The following is a 23,364-nucleotide window of genomic DNA, read 5'->3' on the forward strand; positions in this document are numbered from 1 at the left end:
ACCCTTTCAGAGATGACACCTGGGCAGGGGGGTCCAGTCAGCTTCCTACTTCCTCCTCTCCTCCTACCTCCTGGTTCATCCCAGTAATCCTGGATACTTGTTGGGGAAAAAAAAAAAAGTGGAACACCGGGAGTAGGCTCAGTCAATGGGTGCTATCTGTTCCAGGAGCTGCTCAGAGACCCTCTGTACATCGGCCTGAAACACCAGCGTGTGCGCGGGAAGGCGTATGATGACTTGCTGGACGAATTCATGCAGGCTGTGACAGACAAGTAAGTGGACCCAGTCTGTCCCTTTTGAAAGAGGACTTTTAAGAGATGCTGTGACTGAAATCAACACTGGTTTTGGCAGATAAATAAAGAAAAGGCAGTAGATACATGCTTTTCCAGGTATTCTGAAAATTCCAACTTGACCCCTTGGGTTGATAAGACTGGAGGCCAAATGGGCTCATTCTCTAGGAGAATCTCTGGGAAGAGAGGGGAGGGAAGGAGAGGGCTGATGGCTGAAGGCTGTGATCTGGAGGTAGATAAGTATCTGTTGTCCCGGGAGAAAAACCTCTTGGCCTGAGCTGTTTAGGACTCTCATCACAAGTAGGGATGTTGCAAGTGGTGGAGGAAAGATGTGTGCCCTTCTGATGAAATGACTTTGGAAGGCAGCATGTCACATTTGGTTATTTTCCACCTCTTTGTGAGAACAAGGAAGTGTTAATGAGGCACTGTGGCAGACCACATGGGATCTGGGCCTGCAAGATTTATGAGGTGTCATCTCTTCACTGGGGTGCACAATATTGGCAGCTTCTCCCCCGCTCGCCTGCCCCATCTGTCTGCCATCGTGGCCACCCACTTACCATGCTGTGGCTGATGTGCTGCTGGGATGGAGGCCTGATGATAGCCCTCACACACCCATGTTTAGTCTCAGAGAAAAGCTGGTCAAGCCAGAGTTTCGGCAGCTCAGTGGGCCTCTGAAGACAAAGCAGGTGCCCTTCTCACTTGCAAAGCACCAGCCTTCTTACTGCCCCAAAATTGCACAGATTTGGCAGAGCTGATCTGCCCATCCTTGGCAAAGTGCTCCCTTGCCCAATCTCAGCCTCTTGAACCAGCACAGCGGGCTGGAGCCCACAAAGTCTCATCTGGGTGGGCTTTAGGGGTGGGAAAACTGTGATTTGATCTTTGTCCCCTCCACTTTTTAGATGTGTGACTTTGACCAGGTTAGTAAACTTTTCTGAGTCTCCTTATCTTGTTTCCTTATCTGGATATAAGAAAAAAGTTTTTGTTGTTGTGTTTTGTTTTTTAAGATGAGAGTAAAATAATATTGTGGTTTATAAGGTGGAAATGATCCTGTCAAAAGAGGAAATGAATGATGGACTGCAGGATAGGGCGCAAAAGTCCTCGAGTAAGCAAGCAGGACAGAGGATCCGTTGCACACCTGAAGAGCTCAGTCTTGGAGCACAGAAAACCAACCACAGGGAGAAAGGGAAGGCAGAGTACGGGGCCCTGATGGAGCAGGCAGGTAGATGTGTTGGTGGGAGTGAGGGGGAGTCCCATTCGCTTGAAGACAAGGTCATGAGCATAGAGTGAGGATGGGGGTTTAAGGATAGAGGAAGTGGAACCTAATCATCTAGGAGAGTGGCAGAATGTCCAGACTGGGAAGCTAGAACATGATCACTGGGTACCTCTCTGGGCCCCCTTGGAGTTACTGTTTATGAATTTAACTTAAGCTAGTTAATTTCCTCTAGCAAAGTTCAATTGTCTGGGTCCAAGGGCAGGAAGATGAAGACAGCAGAGTGTAATCAGGGTTGAGGATTTTGCCAGGCAAGAGAAAAAGGGAAAGAGCCAAAGAGTTGAGCGTCTACTCAAGGGAACAGTTATAATTTTATCATGAGCTCTAGGCTGGTTAAGAGGGGAGGGAATAGGAGGACGTGGTAGAGGGGAGGGACAAGGGACAGTGAAAGGGTGATCAATGGAAAGTAAGTTCTGGTGAGGTTTAGAAACTGTTGAGTCAGGTAGTAGATGGAATAAGCTGGAAAGAAAGGAGGTGGTGATCAGAAAGCTAGATGTTTGCTGCTGAAGGAGGAAGGGCTGCTATTGAGATGTGGCCACCAAATAAGGCAAATCCAAGTGTCAACTGCATTAACAGAGGCACAGCATCTAGGACAAGGGAGGTGGATGTTGTTCTTTATTCTCTCCCTTTCAGAAATCCCGAATACCATAACCAGTGCAAGAGAAGCTACATTGAGGTTTATAAATTACCTAAAGTGCCTTTGGAGAGCAATAACCATGACAGTGAAGAGAACCAAAAGCTGAGCCTGGTAGAGAGAATACTCAGAGACTGCTCTGTCTATGTTAGGGACATGGTAGCACCTCCAGATTCTAAAAGCTGTTCTTTCAGAAGAGAATTGGACTTGTTTCTACATATTTACATGAAGAAGAACCAATTGGTGGAATGCTAAAGGAAGCAGTTTTCAGCTCAAAATAAATCAGAGCTATCTCACATTGCACTGGAGTGTCTGTGGGAATGAGTTCCCTGTCACAGAAAGAGTTCAAGGATAAGTTCCGTGGCTTATATGTGGTGATATTATAGAAAGGAATTCAAGCATTAGATGTTCTTTAAGCTGCCTTCCCACCTCAGTATTCTATTCCAACCTCTTAAAAAATCCTCTGTAGGTAGCCAGATAGGTATTATTATTCCCATTATGCAAGAGAAAACTGAGACTCAGAGAGACCAAGTTAGCTATCTCAGGTCACAAAGTACCTGTCAGGACTGCAAGCTGAACCTGGGACTACTGACTCCAAGTACAGGCTGCTTTCTATAATGCTGTGTCACCTGTGGATGAAAAGAGAAGGAAAGGAAGTTGGCTTTGAAAGCCCACTGTTTGCTTCCTGTTTCCAGGGCTCACTGCTTATCTAATGATTCAGTAATCATTCTGTGATTCCCCAAAGAGAAGTATTGCTATTCATGTGAGAAGGTTAAATAAACTAGGATGTGAGAGGCTGTTCAAATTATCATCAAAATCAGTTCACAGTTTTACAGACACACACAGGCAGTCCAGGGGATGACCCTTGGGGAGGGGCATGCGTCAGCCAACAGGAATGTGTCCTTAAACAGAAAAGATGATGAATTGATGGTTGGTTGTTTTGACTTTCTAATAAGCTATAGCAGATGTTTCTGTGGATACTGTAGGTGGGGAATGAGCTGGTTTCCCCAAGCAATCCTGGGAATACAGTAGCTCCAAGACAGAATGCCCAGCCTGGGGGTGAGTCAGGAGTTCCAAAGTCAAACACAACATATTTTAAGAAAGAACCTTGGGAAGTGTTGACTCCTGCTTTCAACATCCTCGTCTCTGTCCAAACATCCTGCTAATAAAAAGCTCCACCTTCCTGGCCCTACCCACTAATAGGGATGTGTGTTTTTTTTGGCCTGAAATAAATGTACTGTGGCTTAGTTCCTGTCCTGGAGCTTGGCCACTAAGGAGAACCTGCCAGGACAAAAGGAATCTCCATTTAGGTCTGTGAACCACAGCAACAGACAGCTGGGAGTGTCCTTCTCAAAGCTGAGACAAAGACTGATGGCAAGGACTGATTGCCTCATTTTTCCTGCTCTTTCTCTGCCATGCAGTGGATGGGAGCATTGTACCCAAACACCACCTCCTGCTGTCACAAGTTTTCCCTGATGGCTTCCATTCACATTTTTCATTTCTGTTACTTACAGGAGCATGGATGAGAATTGTCTATGTTTTAAGTTTGCACCTGGAGCCCTAGCTCTGTCTGATAATTGGCTTGGGCTGGACAGAAGCTTGATGTCAGCAGCAGCTTGGGCCTTTAGGCAGACCAGGAGAGGAAACCACCCCCTTCATCCCTAGTTCCAAAATCCTTAATACAGGGATTCTTAAGCTGCTTAGATGAGAGTGTTTAAAAAAGGAAATGATAAAGAAACATTACTTTTTACAAAGTCACCTACTTTTTAGCTTCAAGAAAAATTTTTCTTTTAGTCTATCCATTTTTTATCTTGTGCATTCACTCTCTCTCTCTCTCTCTCTTTTCTCTCCCTCCCCTCAACCATAATCACACACACACGCTTAATCCTTGAGATTCACACCATACTGGAAATCGCAATTTTACTATTAGTGCTCCGTGTAGAAAGTTCTAGTTTTCACAGAAAATACAGCCATGGGCCTCTCTGATATCTGGAGCCAGTTACCACAGGCCCACCCCTTAATGTTACCTTCCAAATTTGATGTGACCCCCACCCCCCCGTCCTTCCGGAGCCAACCCTGCCTTCTCCAGCATTCATTCTCTGTGTCACTTCAACCTAAATGTGACTCTTCCCATTCCTTCTCCCCTCTGCTTCTCGTCCCACTTGTTTCTACCCTTACATTTGGAGGGCTACTCTAAACATTTCTGTTCAACTATATGTGCTGTCGGAATGACTAGATGGCTCTCCTATGCCCTGATCAGATTTACAGGGATGAAAGGAATTGTGACTTGTTGGGCATCTGTGCAGAGCAGAGCACCAAAATTCAAAGTTAAAGCTAAAAACAAGGAGATGAGATTCCAAGACTGTTCACTTGCCTCTTGATCTGTGGTGTCAATGAACACATCTATGTTTCTTTTGCTGTGTAACAAACCACCCCAAATCTTAGTGGCTTAACATTTTATTTGCTCTTTATTCTTGCAAGCTGAACTGACTCAGCTGAAGTGGTTTTTCTCCTGTTCTTGCCAATGGTCACACACAAAAGGCTGCTTTCAGCTAGCTAACTAGCTGGGAGCAGGCTCAGCTGGGACACTAGAAAGGCTGGGCTCCTCTGTGCCAGCTGGAACTGGCACAGTCTAACTTCCACCACATTATACTGGTTGAAGCAAATCACAGGTCCATACTAGAGTCCAAGGGAGGAGGTTATACAAGGACATAAATACTAGGTGGCATGGCGACCACCAATGTCAGAGACTGCCACACCCCATCTAGCCTGGGAGGGATGAGGAATGGGTCAGCTTGCACTATAGCAGGGCATGAGAAAAGAATCACTCAGTTACACAGGTAAGCAGGGGAACGGTATATAAAATCAATGAGCATGTCTACCTAGTACTTGCTGTAAACCAGACACTGAGCCATGCATAGTGAGCAATACACAGAGAAATAAACAGAAATAAACACTTTCTTAGCCTCTGAGTCTCTGTGTAAGTCTGAAGCTCAAGAAGAGTTCTGGGGCAGAAACATAAAGTTGCAAGTTGCCAATCCATAGATAGTATTAATATCAAGGGAATGATTGAGTTTGCCCAGAGAAAGAGAAGAGAATATGACTCACCACTGTTTTCTGAACTGTGTCCTATGGATAACTGCAAGTCAAAGTGCTCAACAAATTTTAGGACTAGACAAGAATATTGTTGGTAAGAATGGCCAGGAGAGTAAAAGATTTCATTCTTTGTGTCAGCTCTGATTGCTTAGGACTCTGAACTTCTTTGGGTTCAACAGAGATGAGTGTCATGGTTGATTAGCAGTGTCTTCCCTGAGCAGGGAATAAGGGTGGCACCTGTGTGCTATGCTTTACCCACTTTTGATCTGTGAGGAGCCTTGTGACCTAAGCATCTGTGACTCTTTGAGCACTCATGCTGGCTGGTCCTGCTACTCCCACAACTCAATAGCAACTCTGAGGCTAAGGGAGCCTCTGGGTTATTTTTCTCCAGGTGTTCAGGATATTTCAAGGGCTAACGTAAGCCTCTATTTTGGTCCACATGAAGCTGCAGCTGCTTCTTCTGAGTTATAAAAACATGCAGGAATATGCTGTCTTGGGTATACTCCACCCCCACTCCCACTCCCAATCCACTCTGGAGCAAAGCAGTGGACCTAATCAAAGTAGGCATGCTAATATTGACCTATGGTTCCTAAATCTGGCTTTGCTTCTGAGTCATCAAGGAAACTTATCAAGAATATAGACTTCAGGCTCCTATGCCACAGAAGGCCTGGGTTGAGACCTGGACATCTGTATTTTTGAAGTTGTCCTAATGATTCTCATACAGCTGTGCAAGGATTAAAATTTGAGAAACTCTGCAGCTGAGCACAGTGGCTCATACCTGTAATCTCAGCACTTTGGGAGGCCAAGGTGGGAGCATCATTTGAGGCTAGGACTTTCAGACCAGGCCGGGAGTTTGAGACCAGCCCAGGCAACATAGTGACACACCCTTCTCTCCAAAAAAAAAAAAAAAAAAAAAAAAAAATCAGCTGGGCATGGTAGCACCTGCTTTTATTCCCCGCTACTTAAAAAGTTGAAGCAAGAGGATCACTTAAGCCCAGGGATTCAAAGCTGCAGTGAGCTATGATGGCATCACTGCACTCCAGCCTGGGCAACAGAATGAGACCCTGTCTCTTAAAAAAAATAAAATAAAAAGAGAAACTCCAATGGACCACATCCCCAGAAGAGACATCTTGAGCAGCCCCAGGTCTTCCCACTTTCAGAGTCAGACTGAAGGCCACGGTGAAGGTGTAAGGATTAACACACAGAGACTTTCCACAGTTTTATCAGCAGGGAGGAAAGACACAGCATGTTCTCTCGGCTTACCCTGCCATGGAGGTCTACCTTGCAATATACCTGCAGCTCTGACAGCTTCTTTTTGGTCTGAAAACTTCCCAAGCAGGGCTGTGCCCATTGTTTCTGCTGGAATCCCCTTTGCCATGAGGAACCTGAGGTGCTTTCATGTAGGGAATAATTGCATTTCTACATGTGGGGAAAGCACTCACACATCTGGGTACTCCAACCCCGAAGACACATCATGGGCAAGAATCAGGCCTGCCTATCCCATAAGCAGGTACGTGTTGGGCCTGATTCTCCACAAAGTGCCTTGCCTTCATGGCAGTGAAACTTCCCTGCTTGGAAGAGGGAGATGGCAAATTCATTAGTTAGGTAAAGACAGGTGATTGCCTTGTTTGGGGAATTTCTTCTAAAAAACTTCCTGTGAAAATCACATCACCTTCCCCAAAAATATGTACATTTGAAAATTTCACTCTTCAACTGGAAAGGGTATACTTATTCCATAAGGGAATGCATTTTGCTAGCAAAGAGATAGAAATAGTAGGTACTGCAGCCAGAACTCTGGGACTTGAGCTTTATTTTCATAACTGAGGTGAGAAAAACTTACCATAGAAGCTTGAAGCAGCACCAGCAAATCATGTATCTGATCATGCATTTCCAGGGCTTCTGAATAATGACTACATATCCAACAGTCTACTAGGCACTGTAATGAGATTCAAAAGAAATAAAAGATATCAGCTAGGCCAGGGGCAGTGGCTCATGCCTGTAATCCCAGCACTTTGGGAAGCCAAGGTTGCTGGATCACTTGAGGTCAGGAGTTCAAGACCAGCCTGGCCAACATGGTGAAACCCCATCTGTACCAAAAATACAAAAAAAAAAAATTAGCTGGGTATGGTGGCACATGCCTGTAATCTCAGCTACTCAGGAGGCTGAGGCACAAGAATTGCTTGAACCTGGGAGACATTGCAGTGAGCCAAGATTGTGCCACTGCACTCCAGCCTGGGTGACAGAGTGAGACTCCATCTCAAAAAAGAAAAACAAAACAAGACATCAGCTGTGTCCTCAACAACCTTACATTCCTTCCAAGAAGACAACATTTTTGAATAGAAAATAATTAGGAAAGAGTTAAGTACTCAACGATTTGGTGTTGACCCTCAGCTCAAAGGAAATTCAGAGAAAGGGACAATCAGGAATGACTGGGAAGAAATGAAGGTTTACAAATTTAGGGCTGAATTTAAGTAAGCAGCAGGAGAAACAATGATGTTCTGTATAGAAGGTATATCATGAGAGGAGCAAGAACACAGAAAAAGCAATGAGTATTCAGGGAAGGCAGTGAGTATCTAGAAGAATGGCCCAACTAGAGATGAATGTTTAGTGGTTTGAAATAAGGTTAAAAAAGGATGTTGCTGACTACATCTACTGTTTAGGTTTCTCCAGAGTAACAGAACCAATAGGACATTAGGTATTTAGATAGATGAGAGGGGATTTATTATGAGAATTGGCTAACATGATTATGGAGGCAAAGAAATCCCATGATATGGTGTCTGCAAGCTGGAGAACCAAGGAAGCCAGTGGCATAGCTTAGTCTAAATCTGAAGTGGGGGTCATTGGTGCAAATCCTGGAGTCAGAAGGCCGAAGAGCCTAGAGTTCGGATGCCCAAGGGCAGGAGAAGATGGGTGTTCCCAATTCAGAAGAGAGAACAAATTCACCCTTCCTCTGCCTTTTTGTTCTGTCTGAGCCATCGACCAATTGGATGGTGCCTGCCCATATTGGGTGAAGGTGGATCTTCCTCATTCAGTTCACTAATACAAATACCAGTCTCTTCCAGAAACACCCTCACAAATATACCCAGAAATAATGCTTTACCAGCTATCTGAGTATCCCTTAAACCAGGCAAGCTGATACCTAAAATTAACCATCACACTATGATAAGCCTTGAAATCCAGCCAGAAGGTCATGATTATTAGAGCTCAAAAGTAGAAAGGGCTCCAGTCATCTAATCCAGTAGTTCTTAAATCAAGTTTCCCTGGGCCCCAGGACTCCACAGAAGCACAGAAGCACATCAGGAGTGCAATAAAGGAAATACTTTCCACCAACCATAAAAAATTTAAACCACTTGAAGAAACATTTTATTGTTTTTCGTTGCCTTCAATGTCTGGTTTCTGCTCAATATTTTATTAAAGAATTCTTCTGCTAAAAATGTTTGAAAATTGCCAATCCACAAAATACCTTACCTGGGACTTGATGTAGAGCCATAGGGAGCCATGGTAGGTTCTTGAACAACAAAAGTATTGTATTAAAATTGACAAGATGAGCCGGGCGCGGTGGCTCAAGCCTGTAATCCCAGCACTTTGGGAGGCCTAGGCGGGTGGACCACGAGGTCAAGAAATCGAGACCATCCTGGTCAACATGGTGAAACCCCGTCTCTACTAAAAATACAAAAAATTAGCTGGGCATGGTGGTGCGTGCCTGTAATCCCAGCTGCTCAGGAGGCTGAGGCAGGAGAATTGCCTGAACCCAGGAGGCGGAGGTTGCGGTGAGCCGAGATCACGCCATTGCACTCCAGCCTGGGTAACATGAGTGAAACTCCGTCTCAAAAAAAAAAAAAAATTGACAAGATGTGGGAGGAGATTAGAGGCAGAACCCATAATAATGCCCCAGTTCAAATGCTGCCTTCCCTAGGGAAATCTACTCTGACCAGCCTGGCCTGAAACTCTTTCCCTGACTGTAATCTTACTGGCTGTATAATTCATTTGCTAATTAATCATGCACTGCATTGTGACATCTCTTTTATAATGGCCTATCACTTTTCTTTAAACTTTTTGTGGTCTTTAAGCTTTAATTGTCAGAGGAGAAACTGGGCAAAGATGTGTTTGGACTGTGGTAGAAGGGTTCAAGAACTGGCATGGATGGCCTTTAAGATCATTCCTACCTCAGGTCCTATGACTCAGTAACATCACTACCAATGGTAGTTCCTAGAAAGCATGGCTTTACTCACGGAGTAGATGGTGAGGGTGGGAGTTGGTTGATTGGTGGGTGGTCAAAAGTTTGCACCAGGCTAGCTACCAATTAGAATGGACTGAAGGCTATGAATCTGACCACATCTGAGGAAGCACAGAGGAAGGAACTTTGATACTCATTCTGGCTTCTCTTGACTCTGAAGAAGCAGAACAGTTTCCCAGTTTCAGCCTGATATGGCTAATTGTTGACTGTCCAGCTCCTCCATGTTCCCAGCAGAGCAAGAGCCAGATTTTGCATGGTGACAAACTCCCATGCATGCAAGGAATCTGTCCTGGGTCACAGGCTAGGAGACTGTATCAAAATGCATACTAGCACCCAACTCTATAGGACCTTTTCACTTCCATTGCACCAAGCAGACTGCGTAACTGAGTGAGTTTGCAGTTCACTAGTTAAGGTCCAGCCTCAGGACTGAGGCCAAAATGTGCTGGAAGAAACTCACTGCCTGGGGATATGATTCAATGACACTAGCTGGCTGTTTCCTTTCCATTTTCTCTTGGCAGCCTGATTTTATCGCTTGATATCAAGAATAGGAACAAAAGCATCCCCAGACCTGAAACTTAGATTACGGCAGAAGAGATGAAGAACTATAAGGGTCTTATGGTGGTGGGGATGGGGGATCTGATTCCTTTCAATGAATAAGCACTGGTAATAACAATAACAACTCTTATTTATTTGCTTACTATAAGCAGATACCAATACAGGCACTTCCCACAATATTAACTTGTCTAATTCTCACAACAACTGTATGAGGTAGGTACTGTTATTTGCTTTAAGAGATGAAGAACCTGAAGGTTACAAAGTATAAGTATCTCATCTAAGAAAGGGGACCCTAATTAAGACCCTACCCACTAACTGCAGTTGTTAAAAGCATGAATTCTAGAGCTAGACTGCCTGAGTTCCAAGCTACTTGTTAACACTTACCAACAAGCAACTTAATTCATCTGTGCCTCAGTTTTCCTCCTCTCTAAAGTGCATTTTTAAGACTTGTAGAGTACTTATGATAGATCAATTAGGCCATCCATGTAAAATGTTTAACATACACCTGAATAATAGTAAACAAATCATGTTTGCTATTCTTATTGATTTAGGCAGTTTCCAAAGCCACTCTCCCTTAGGTAGTGCATTTGTGTGCCCACATTCATGCATTCATGTTAGAGTTAATATATCCATTTACATGTCCACCACTGCCGTCCACAGTCCCTCACCCATCCTCCCCATCATTCCAATATTACTTTCCCTCTCTTTTCAGGTGCTAAACCTAAGAAGGAAAAACAAAAACAACAAAAAAACGAAACAGCCCTAGGTGTGATCCATTTCCACTTTAGATCCCTGGTATGTGCAATTAGTAAATGCTTGGTCTTCATCCCCACCCCCAACACACACCTATTCAGTTTGGCTCTCCCTACTCCAGTGGAAGGTGTTGTGTAGATTCATGTATACACAGAGGTGGGTGGTGTGGTCTGTGTATTTGTGGGGGAAGATATTCTTATATCTTTTGCAGCTGTTTCAAGCTGAGTGTTACTTGGGCCTTACAAACTCACCACTCAGAGGGCATCGCCCCCTCAAGTAACCAAACATCTTTTCATGAGACACATTTTTCAGTATAGAAATGAGAAACAGAAGCCTGCCCAACAGAAAGCTATAAAATTTCTCTGAAATCACCCAGAGAACTGATACTAAACTATTCAGAGGCTCCACATACAGCAGCCTTGTACTTTGCCCTAAGAGCTGGAAGGATGCCTTTCACCGCTTCAATTCCCACCCCACTTCCTGCTGCTCCTTAAACATGTTGTCTTTGTTACAGCCGCAGAGTCTTTGTGCTTGCTATTTCCCCACCTTTGAATGTCCTTTCATTTTCAGGGCTGTTTCCATCTCATCATTCAGGCCTGCAGATAGGTCCACACCAGGCAAGGTCAAGTGTGGAGGTCTGTACAAGACAGGATGTTAGAACTGAGCATCCTGCCAAAAGCTTAGCAAAGGCTCTGTAGCTCCAAGCTTCTCCTGTTGGGTTTAACACAATGTATGCAAAGAAAAACTCCTAGGCATATAGCATCCAGACTACAAAGAAAGTTTGAGGATTTAATTTTAATTTTAAAAGACTATGAAAGCAAGACTGTTAGTACTGTTAGTCCTGATTGCAGTGTTTCACAGGGGTGTTCACATTCTGAGTCCCTGTCAGCATAGATGATCACTGCTGTTTTTATATATATATATATATATATATATATATATATATATATACTGAATATAAGGAACCCCTTGTGTGGTTTAATTTGTATCTTAGCATTCTCATTTTCCCACTGGATCCAGTCTAGGACTTTAATCTCTCATTCTTAGAATACCTGAGCAGGAAACAACCCACTCATTTGATCCAATTCCCTCACTTTGTAAATGAGAAAACTGAGACCCAAAGAGAAAATTGTTTCCCCAAGGCCAGATAATGAGAAAGTTGTGGGAAATTAAGGAAAACCTATCCAATTATGTTCTGTCCTTCACATAATTCATGAAATTTCCTCCAAATTTTCATTCAGCCTGTATTTAGCCTGTGCCTTCCTTGTACCCTACAATGTGGCTAACACAAATGTATTAGTTTCTTCTCACATTGTTATAAAGATATACTGAAACTAGGTAATTCACAAAGAAAAGAGGTTTTGGCTGGCTCATGGTTCTGCAGGCTTTACAGGAAGCATGGTGCCAACATCTGCTCAGCTTCTAGGGAGATCTCAAGAAGCTTACAATAATGGCAGAAGGCAAAGCAGGAGAAGGTATATCACATGGTGAAAACAGGAACAAGAGAGAGAGGGGGGAGGTACTACAAGCTTTTAAACAACCAGACTCATGACAACTCACTATCACAAAGACAGTACCCAGAGGGAGGGTGCTAAACCATTCATGAGAACTCCACCCCATGATCCAATCACTTCCCACCAGGCCCCAACTCCAACATTGCAAATTACATTTCAGTATGAGATTTGGGTGGCAACACAAATCCAAAGCATATCAACAGAGAAAACACTTGTCCTGAAGAATTAAACTTTCCCTGTGATTATAACTTGGACACATAAAGTGACCAGAAAAGAGTTTAAGACCACATTCAGTTATTTGTTTTCCTATTTATTCATGTATTTATCCATCCATTTACTCATTCATTTATTGACTATGGCAAGAAGTCAAAAATAGACTTTTCTGTCAAGGAATTTATAAACTACAAGGGAAATGCCCAAATAATTGCTGCTGGGTTTAAATAGATATAATGTGTCCGCAGCTATTGGCCCTGCCTGCAGTGTTGATCAAGGCTGATAAAGGGCATAAGGTGGTCAAAGGATCTGGGACATTTACTTGGACTTTAAAAGTCATGACCTTATTCCCAGGACAGAGCTACCAACTGAATAGAGCACTCAGAATGGGCCTCATTAATCAAAGAAGCTTCATGGAGGACACCTGTGGCCTCATGCCAACCTGATACAAACAATCTAAGGACAAATATGGGCTGGCGTAAATGCTGAAGCCCCCAAGCCAGCCAGTGGGTTGGTGGCCAAGAAAAGTGCATGGGCTTTATAGGCAGGAGGTTGAGGAGTGAGTTGTGTGCCCTAGAGGAAAACCTCTGTGTTGTCACTGACCTTTGGGAGGTTGAGAGGTCAGCAGGTCAGCCACCATCCCCTCCCCAGCACTGGGATTTCTGGCGCCATTTGGTGTGCTTGCCCCGGAACTCAGACAAACAGGGAAAATCAGAAGGAAAGCCAAGCTGTTCCTGAGTGTTTTCTGTCTGGCCAAGACCTGCTGTCAGAACAGTGACTGAGGAATGGCCACATTATGCTGGGACTTTTGCTTAGAAGTTACTGCTTCCTGTGACTATGTTTCGAGTCAATGGGAGTTTTTCTCCCTAGGCCAGAATCCCAGTCACAGGAGCCCGCCAGTCTGGCTGCCAGATACCAGCACACCAGGGAATCTCCCAGTCTGGAAGCTGGGAAAGGGAAGGGCCTCAGAGGTCCACCCTCACATTGTGGGCTGGAACCCCTTCCACGACTTCCGTGCCAAGTGGAGCTCCGGTGATCACAGACTCACCTCCAGTGACCAGCAACCTTTTGCCAACCAGTGTTTGAAATCTCTGCCTTATATGGCACTGGAATCTGTGTCCCTCTGACTTCTCCCCATTAGCTCTGCTTTTTTCCTTGAAACCATACAATTTCAATCTGCTGAAATCCTTGTCCATAGACGGTTGTTCCTATGTTTGAAGATAATCATTATGCCCAATTCCACTTACCCTTCTCAGGCTCAGTATTCCCTCTTTCTCCAATCCACAGTATCCAGTTTTTTCACCCATGGAATAGATTCTCTGTCATCCTTGTGAATTCCTCTTCAAGCCCTGATCCCTCTTCCCATTCCCACCCCCAGCAGGATAAGTCACTCCTCACACAAGTCTGTGGCAGAGTTGTGCTCACTGTCCTATGACATCCGACTATGTCTTTGTCCCATTCTAGCTGCGCTGTAGCCCCCACCTCCTCTCAGTTCCTCAGAATCTTTCCAGCCCTATCATCTCTTATCTTCCCTCCATCCTGACTCCTGTATCTAATATGTACACCTCCCATTCCCAAAACAAATTCACCCTTCAGTCCCACCTCCCCCAAAGGCTGTCACCCTACCTACATCACAACCAAGCTTCTTGAAATTTGTGATGACCGACATTTCCTCCCCTTCCATTTTCACTTTATCCCCATGCCAGATGCTTCCCTCCTTTCCACTCCACCAAAAGTGGTCTGCGAAGGTCACCAATGATCCTCTAAACAACTGCAATGGATACTTTGCGGTCTCTGTTTCACTTGACATCTTGGCAGTATTTGATGCTCCTAACCACGGTCCATTGTATGGCTCTGGTAGCAGCTGCTGTGTGGGCCCACCCGCCTTGGCTGGACTTTCTTCCACAGCCTCTCTCTCTGCTCTGTGGATGCAGGGTGCCCTGGGGTTGTGTCCTTGCCCTGCTCCCTGTTCCATGCACATGCACTGCCTGAGAATCTTCATCCGGTCCCGTGGCTTCAACTGCTCCCTGTGCCCTGAGCTGCGTGTTCCCCTTCCCTGACCTCATGTATCGCCCAGTGCTTCATGAACACGTTCATTAGAAGAATCCACAGAACCTGGGACTCCTCATGTGCCAAGCCCGCCTCATCAGTAAGTTGGCCTTTCTTTCCCTATCCCCAACCTTGATGAGAAAAGGACTCCACCCTCCATCCTCCGCTGTTCCTGGGCTCCTCCTTCTCATTCATCTCCATATCTGGCCTGTTATTAAATCCCGTTCTTAATAATCATTGCCTCCATGGACTCAGTTCCTATAGTGTACAGGATTTTTATATATATTATCTCATTTAATTCATACAACAGGACTGCACGAGAGGCATTATTATCCAGTGATTATCAGTGAAGACTGAAATTTGTATTAAGTACCTTTCCTGAGGTCATACATTTAGTAAGTGATGGATCTCGAAGCTCTCTATGTTGTGCCATGCTCTGCCTTTCCTCCAGGCTACTCTTTTCAGTTCCTTAACATCTTTTGCCCAGCTGCTTCTCTGCGTTCATGTCCACATTGCCTTATACTAATACCAGAACTTCACAATCTCTCACTGTGGTTCCATGCCTCCTTGTCTCCAGTCTGTCCTCCCAGCTGTCCATCCCATCATCCACTCTGCTGCCATAATGAACTTCCTAAAACACATGCCACCTTCCTGCCTATAGCCCTCAGTGGGTCCCCCTTGCCCTCCAGACTACTTAGGTGCTTTACATGGGCATGGAAAAGGGTGGCTCCTGGATTCCACCAAGGCTCATCTCTCCCCATGCCCTCTCTGTCTTCAGCTTCCTCTGGCAAGATCCAGCTCTGTATTTTCCTGCAGCTCCATGAAGGTACCATACTCACCCAGTCCTCAAGCATATGGTGTTCCCTCTCTCTGAGATGCCTTTCTCCCTCCTCCCATCCCCACACAGTCACAGCCTGTCTGGGAACCTCTGCTCTTCCTTCAAGCCCCACCTCGGCTACTGCTCTGTGAAACCCTCACTGCCTCTCCCTGCTACAGAGCTGCCTGCCCTCTTTGGGGATTCCCATGTACCTGGCACATATCTTTGTTATTATCCCTGCCACAGAGTATTGCAACTGTTTTATTTTCTTGTGTCCTTATTGAACTATGAAATCTGTGAGGTTTTAGCAAGTAGTGCAGTCCCTTGTTGAGTAAGGACACTTTGAAATGTTTGTTTTGTTTTGCTTTGCTCTTCTAAGAGATGGGTCTCACTATGTTATTCAGGCTGGCCTTGAACTCCTGGGCTCAAATAGTCGTCTTTTTTTTTTTTTTTTTTGAGACGGAGTTTCACTCTTGTTACCCAGACTGGAGTGCAATGGCGTGATCTTGGCTCACCGCAACCTCCACCTCCTGGGTTCAGGCAATTCTCCTGCCTCAACCTCCTGAGTAGCTGGGATTACAGGCATGCACCACCATGCCCAGCTAATGTTTTGCATTTTTAGTAGAGACGGGGTTTCACCATGTTGACCAGGATGGTCTCAATCTCTTGACCTCGTGATCCACCCGCCTCGGCCTCCCAAAGTGCTGGGATTACAGGCTTGAGCCACCGCGCCTGGCGATAGCCTTCTTACCTTAGTCTCTTGAGTAGCTGGGATGACAGGCATGCACCACCCCATCAAGCATAAAATGTTTGTTGAATTGAATTTTTATATCATACTTAGTATAGTTTCTGGCACAAAGAGGATAACTTGCCCAATACATTTCTTTAATCGGAACAGAAATGTCAATAAATAATTGTGATATAATGTGACATATATTGTTACAGATATGTCCAGAATATCACGGCAGCCCAGAGAAGAGAAGAATTAGCACTATTTTAAGGGTAAGGAGAGATGGGTCAAGGAGGGCTTCTTAGAAGTGGTTACTGTTGAAGATCTGGGCCTATGCCTGTAATCCCAGCACTTTGGGAGGCCGAGGCAGGTGGATCACAAGGTCAAGGGATCAAGATCAGCCTGGCCAACATGGAAAATACTGTCTCTACTAAAAATACAAAAATTTAGCTGAGCATGGTGGTGAGCGCCTGTAATCCCAGCTATTCAGGCGGCTGAAGCAGGAGAATCTCTTGAACCCAGGAGGCAAAGGTTTCAGTGAGCTGAGATCACACCACTGCACTCCAGCCTGGTGACAGAGTGAGACTCTGTCTCAAAAAAAGAAAAACAATCTGGGTCTTACAGTTTAAGTAGGAATTGGTCTGGATAAAAAAGAGGCCTTCTTGACACAGAGAACCAGCAGCTTGAGCAAAGACATGGGACTGTGCAAGGGCCCACAGTGATTAGGAAGCAGCAAAATGTGCCTAGGGTGTCAGAAGACCAGAGCAGGTGTTGGGCAATAGAGCTAGAACCAAAGTGAATACCACTATGGAATTTGGATATTACCCACAGGCACTGGAAGCCCCCTTAGGGTTTTCAGAAAATAAGTAGCCAACATACAGTTGTGTTTAAAAATGTGTGAAAGATGGATTGGGGGAGGGGAAATAAACTTGAAGGAGGTGAGATCAGTCACTGTAGGGTCCTGTTCAGAAGCAGCAAGGACAGTAAACCCGGGAAGAGATGGCCTTGCCCTGAATCCACCCAGCCCCACCTGTACAAAGTTCTTCCTGCAGAGTCATGTCTCTCAAAGTGTGTTCTGCCATAGGTTGTGAGGGTGGGATGTCAAGGTAAGGTCTTGACATAGGGTAAGGTCTCTGGTCAAATAAGTGTTGAAGATGCTGGGTTAAACGGGTTTCTTATTCCAAGATTTTTTGGAGCTTTTAATATACATTGTATATGCTATGTGTAACACACAGGGTTTTCCAAATTTAACCACAGAACCTCTCTCTGAGACCATCTCAAGGGACTATCGTTTAATGGAATATGTAAAATAGTAAAAAGACCAAGAGTTTTTATGATTGTCAGCTCTAGTTCCTGGAATAAAAAAAGAAAAAAAAGAAATAGTTTTCCATTTGGTGACAACTGATAATCTCACTGAACACGCTGCTGTGGAGGTCTTGCATGTGTGTTTTTTGGCAGAGGAACAGAGTGGACTCCCATGGAAATAGGAGAAGTAGCTTTTAGTCATTCTATTTAGAGTCAGGTTGAGCAAGTTCACCTGCTCTTCCCAGTCCCTCATGTTTGTTCAGGCCTGAAAGAGATCAGACACAGGTGTTTGAAAAAATGGCAGGTCCTGACCTATGGAAAAGAGAAACCAGGTCTGCAGCCCCTGGAATGTTCAGCACCACAAACATTCCTCACTCTGCATTTGGTTCACATGCTGGGGAGAAGGGCAGAACAGCCACCTTGGACTCTCCTAGCCATGGGAGGATGTGTCCCAGGTGGCAGGTGCTGGCACTGTTGGTCGTGGCCTGGGTTTCATCACACTGTCATACAGAGCTCACCAGGGCTCCTAGGCACAGGTCGCTGTTTTCTGGCTTCCCCTTGTCTGAGTGCTGGGGGAAAAAAAATCAAACATCCACTCATTAGCCTTGTGTCTCTAAGTGAGCCCTAGCTTTGGAAAGCCTTCCCTGGCCACTCCAAGGCCATTTTCCAGCTGAGTCCCCAGGTTGGGAAGTCTGGGAAGCTATCTGCATGGCTTGGGAAGGTGCATCTTTCTCCATTGCAGCAATTCTCCACTGGAGAAGCATCAGATGTTCCTCAGCCACTGCCAGGGCTGGAGCATGAAGAGGTCAAAAGTGCAGAAGAGGACAGATAAGCAGGAGTCTCCCTGCTAAGGGGCGGCTGCTTGCAGGGCAGAAGGACAGACAACAAGCTGCTGCCAACACTAGAATCAAGAAGCTGCTCAGAGCCCTGTGTAGGGGTTGAGAGCAGGGCTTCTTAGGAGTTGGGAGGAATCCTGCATCTGTTCCACAGTGTGACCTGGAGGGTGGCTGCCTAGCCCTGCTCACTCAGCTGGTCTGGTTTGTGTAAGCACAAAGGGCTCTAGGACGCTGACCCCCCAGATTTTTCTCACATGTTGTTCTCATAGAGAAATGTCTGACCTCCCTGCTCTGGACTTGTAGAAATATCTGAGTGAAGCTCCTAGTATTCAACTCTAGCCCCAAATATTAAGTAGGTTGTGCTACTCCAATGCTCTCAGACCAGAAACTGAGACCCAGACAGAGAGAAGGGCTCAGCCAAGACTCCTGCGTTTTTTCTGTCTCCCTGGTCAATGTTTTCTTCACCACACCTATGATCTTTCCCAATGGAGAAAGAAATCCAGCTTTATTATCTATTTAGCTTTATTTTTTAAGAATCTGTATGTCTATTAAAATTAAACTAAGGCTGATTCTAGAGTCAGATAGAACGAGATTTAAATTCCAGCTCCACTACTTACCAAGTGCAATAGAGTAAATAGCCTGTGGGCAAATAATTGCTATCTGTAGCTGAGATTCCTTCTCTGGAAACAGTGCCTTACATCATAAGGTCATGTAAAGATTAATTAAGATAATGTACTAAAGAGCTCAGTATGGTGCCCAGCAGGTAATAAACACTCATAAAAGTTAGCTATTTTTTTTACCATTGTTGTTAGTATTTTAATGAATATGTAAGGCAATTCATAATTAACATTTAAATTAGTGTTATGGCCAAAGCTCATTACCTGTATTTGGATATACAGGGATGAACTGAGAAACTTTTTTTATTGACTAAGCCATTTAAATTTCCACTTTGAAATTTTGTTTCTGTGCTTACTTGGTTTTTAATTAGTTTTAAAAGTTGACAGGCACAGGTGTAGTGGCACGCGTCTGTAGTCCCAGCTACTTAGGAGGCTGAGGCGGAAGAATCGCTTGAACCCAGGAGGCGGTGGTTGCAGTGAGCCGAGATTGCGCCACTGCACTCCAGCCTGGCGACAGAGCAAGACTCTGTCTCAAAAAAAAAAAAAAAAAAAAGTTGGCAGGCAAACTCCAAACACTAAGTTTCCACCAACTCCTTCATGGATCCACCCCTTCCTAAAACATTAAACTATAGTATTAAATCATCATAGGTGCTCAATAAATGTTTTTTCAGTAGATGAATTTATGGATGGGTGAATGGACGGATGGATGAATGGACCATGAATGGAGGGATGATGAATGGATGGATGGATGGATGGATGGATGATGGATGATGGATGGATGAAGGATGAAGGATGGAAGATGGATGGTTGGATGATGATAGATGAATAGGTGGATGATGGGTTGAATGGATGGTGCTAAGACAGTAGCACCATGAAGTAACCACCTTTGATTCAGACTGGATAGTGGTCTGGTTTCATGAAAACCCATAATGAGAAGGCTGAAGGACTAGAATAACATGGTGAAGGGCCCAGAGGTCTTTGTGCAGACAAACAGCAGGTGCAGCTGAAATGAGGAGACATAGAAAGAAAGGCTGTGGTCACAGACTGAGATGGGACAGAGTGAAATCCTAGAGTAGGAGTAGTTCCTGGTGATGTAAGGTCTTGGACGCAGCCAGGGAATGGGTACCTAAGGTAAAAAGGAATTCTGGGGGTCCTTAAATACAATGAGTTCTAGGAACTATGAGTCCAGATTATTGGATGAGTGATTCACATGGCCTCTTATGCAATTCCAAGCTAGGATTAAAGTGACCTGAATTAATGAGGTTTTATTCTATATTCCATCAAATTGCTCCATGGGAGGGAGGGGAGTTTCTTATATAAAACTGAATTAAATATAAATAATAATCATGCACTGAACAAAGGTATTTATTTATAATTCTTGCCTTATTTTTACCTCAGTGAATGAATGGTAGTGTTGCTTAAAGAGTGTGTGTGTCTGTGTGTGTGTGTGTGTTTGTGTGTGTGTGTGACAGACAGAGAGAAAGAGAGAGAGAGAGAGAAAATGTTCATCACATTGTTTTGTTGTCTGACCTTTTCAGCATTTTAGCTCCAGGCCAGTTGTGGGGCAACACTGGGAATCTTGTAGGAATTATATATAGCGAAATGTCACCAGTAACCAAAGACATTCCGTTCCTCCCCGCCCAATCCAAATACTTGAAATTCACAATAAATTTTGGCTTGGTAAGCATGGCATTATATTTATGCATGGGACATTTTATTTATCATTTCTATTCATAGTACAAGGAAAAGAGGGCTGGATGGTGGGTGCGGAGACACAGTGAGCCCCCGACCCCACCTCCATCAGCATTTGCTCTATGACAGAATAAGAATTGTGGCCAGAATGGCATTTTACGGTCTAAACTTTACCCTCAGACTTTAGTTAGTAATACTATACTGTACACTTGAAATTTGCTAACAGAGTAGATCTTGAGTTTTCTTACCACACACACAAAATAGTAACTATGTGAGGTGATGGATATGGTAATTAGTGTGGTTGTGGTAATCATTTCACACTGTATACATATATCAATTCATCACATTGTATACCTTAAATATATGCCACTTTTATTTGTCAATTATACCTCAATAAAGCTGGGGGGGAAACATTACCCTCAGCTTTTAACCCTCACAGCAGTTCACAGATGTTGGCCAGCCAGATATTATGGTGCCTTTTGATGATGGGAACCTGAGGTAGAATAGAGAGATAAAGCGGCAGGTACAGGACACTCAACTGTAAGTGGAGAGCCAGATCCAGCCTATGGCCTTCTAACCCACACCCACCCAGCAGTCTAAGCACTAGACTGTGGCAAGTCACTGCCTCTGTGTTTCTGCCCCATAAAGTAAATCCATCTCCCAGTCCTTCCACCAACAGCTTTGACTAGCTAAAGTTCTGGAAGCACCGTGACAGGAACAAATATTTGCCCACCCACTGGTATTTCTGCAAGACAGCATAAGCTATGCAAAATTATCAGGCTGGAAAAAATGTTTTGAGGGCCATTTCAGTGCTCTTCAGTGCTCATAGCCACCAGCCTCATTGAAAAGATGCCCTGAGAGCACAGGAAGCCACTGAGCATGTGCCCCACCCACCTTCTCTAACAAGATAATAAATCTTTCCACAGCTGGTCCCAAGCCGGTAGGTCACACCAGGTTGGAAAGGCAGGCCACTTCTACCTGTTACATGCCCTGACACCTCTTATGGATCAATCAGGACATTTTTCCTCAATGATATGACTTCAGATGCTGTTACTCAGTCATAAATTGAGCCATGAGATGAAACCTATTTTTTATCCATGTGTTAAGTAGTTGTTAATAATCCATACCACACTTGCTTCCAGAAACGGTAAGAGACACAAAACTATCAAACACCAAGATCAAAGAGCAAGAATGGAGTAAAGGGGAAATCCATTTGCAGAAGCCCAGACTGAGGGGGCCTGTTGCAAATGAGAAAACTTCACTCGCAGCTTCCTTACAGACAATGTTAAGAGGAAAAATTGGTTACAGAACTCTAAGGAACTCAGTCACTTTTAAGGGAAGGCCATAAAATCTAGGAGGCAATGCTAGTGTGGATTTTAAATAAGGCATATCAAGCATCTTAATGGCCATTGTCTTCACTCACCAAGGCATTGTTTCTCAGGCTTCTCTGGGCTATCAGAATCAGAACCATCTGGGGTGCTTGTTCAAAATCCAGGTTCCACTCTGAGTGACACTGTCTGTGAGATGGGCCTGGTGACCTGCATTTTAAACAAGGTCAATCACTGATTATTCTACACCTGCAAGTTGGAGAAAAACTTCACCAAGATGTTAGTAGATAACAGTGTCTTAATGTAGTGGCCTTTCCTAACCATCCTTTCATCTTACCAGAGGTTAATGCCTGCTGCCACAGGACTCTCTAAGGAGAACTCCAGGCCTCAGGGTCCAGCAAGAGAGATATTTGGAGGCTGCAGGGGCTCCCCACCTACTTGTGGTGGGGAAGCTGGGCTGTCTTCATGCACTTGGGTGTGGAATGAGCTTTCTTCTTACCACAGACTACAGAGAGGGCACACCCCTCCTTAGCCCTCTTGTCACTCCCAGGTCTGGCCATGGCAGCCATGGGAGCCACCAGCACACCTTAGCTATGGTGATGTTGGCTTGGCTGACCAACTCTCTCCCTTCCCCATCCTCATCCATGATAGGGCAGGCAGAGCACCAAGCCCAGGAGTCCAGGAGCCAACCAGTGGCAAAAACACAGATGAAGGAGCCATGCCACCTCACAACCCCTGGCCTGTGCCTCCCTACCCTACAGTGCAACCTGGGATCTGTCAGGGATCTGCCTCAGGGAGGCAATCATGGGTTCTTTCCTCTCCCTCCACACAGGTTTGGAATAAATTGCCTCATCCAGTTTGAAGACTTTGCCAATGCCAATGCTTTCCGCCTGCTCAACAAATACCGTAACAAGTACTGCATGTTCAATGATGACATCCAAGGTAGGTTTCCATCCCACCTGATAAAGCCGCAGGGGACTAACTTCTATTCTCAAACCTCACTGGGATGCCAAAGGGGTGGGGAAGGGCTGTCACCTCATAACTGGTTTGTTGCCAGAAGCTGCTGAAGAAAGAACATTAAACTTAGATTTAACTCCTACTTAGCTAATTCTTAACTCTGTGAATTCAGTTTCTTTTTCTACAAAATGAAGATCATTACTACTTCAGAGGTAGGTAAGAATTATGTGATTTTAATATATCTAAGAAATTCTAAACAATGCTGTAATTTACTAGCAAGTTGAATTTGAATCAATCACTTCCCTGACCACAGTTTTATCATCTAGTCAATAGAGAGGATAACAACTGCCTTGAAAGAGCATGGTGAAAATTTACAAAGATAACATTGTAGAAAGTACTAACCTGTAAAACTCATCAGACCAAAACACCAATCATCATAAAAATGGCCTTCCCCAGCCATAATAACTTGCTTTT

At 44.5% G+C, this 23,364-nt stretch overlaps 1 protein-coding gene across 6 annotated transcripts in view; it reads left to right on the forward strand.

Annotated features, from left to right (window-relative positions):
* Positions 1-23,364, forward strand: part of ME3 (malic enzyme 3) — a 209,908-nt gene that overhangs the window by 157,715 nt on the left and 28,829 nt on the right. For all 6 annotated transcript variants that reach the window (XR_004274295.1, XM_032295840.1, XM_032295841.1 and 3 more), the window contains 2 exons: positions 166-269; positions 22,766-22,875. Coding sequence is in view for 5 of the 6 variants with exons in the window: in XM_032295840.1 (XP_032151731.1) it covers positions 166-269; positions 22,766-22,875 (214 nt within the window). In the remaining variant the exon portion in view is untranslated. The remainder of the gene's footprint in view (positions 1-165; positions 270-22,765; positions 22,876-23,364) is intronic.

The sequence above is a fragment of the Sapajus apella genome, unplaced genomic scaffold (genome assembly GCF_009761245.1).
Source record: "Sapajus apella isolate SASKATOON/1434 unplaced genomic scaffold, GSC_monkey_1.0 scaffold34, whole genome shotgun sequence".
Lineage (NCBI taxonomy): Eukaryota > Metazoa > Chordata > Mammalia > Primates > Cebidae > Sapajus > Sapajus apella.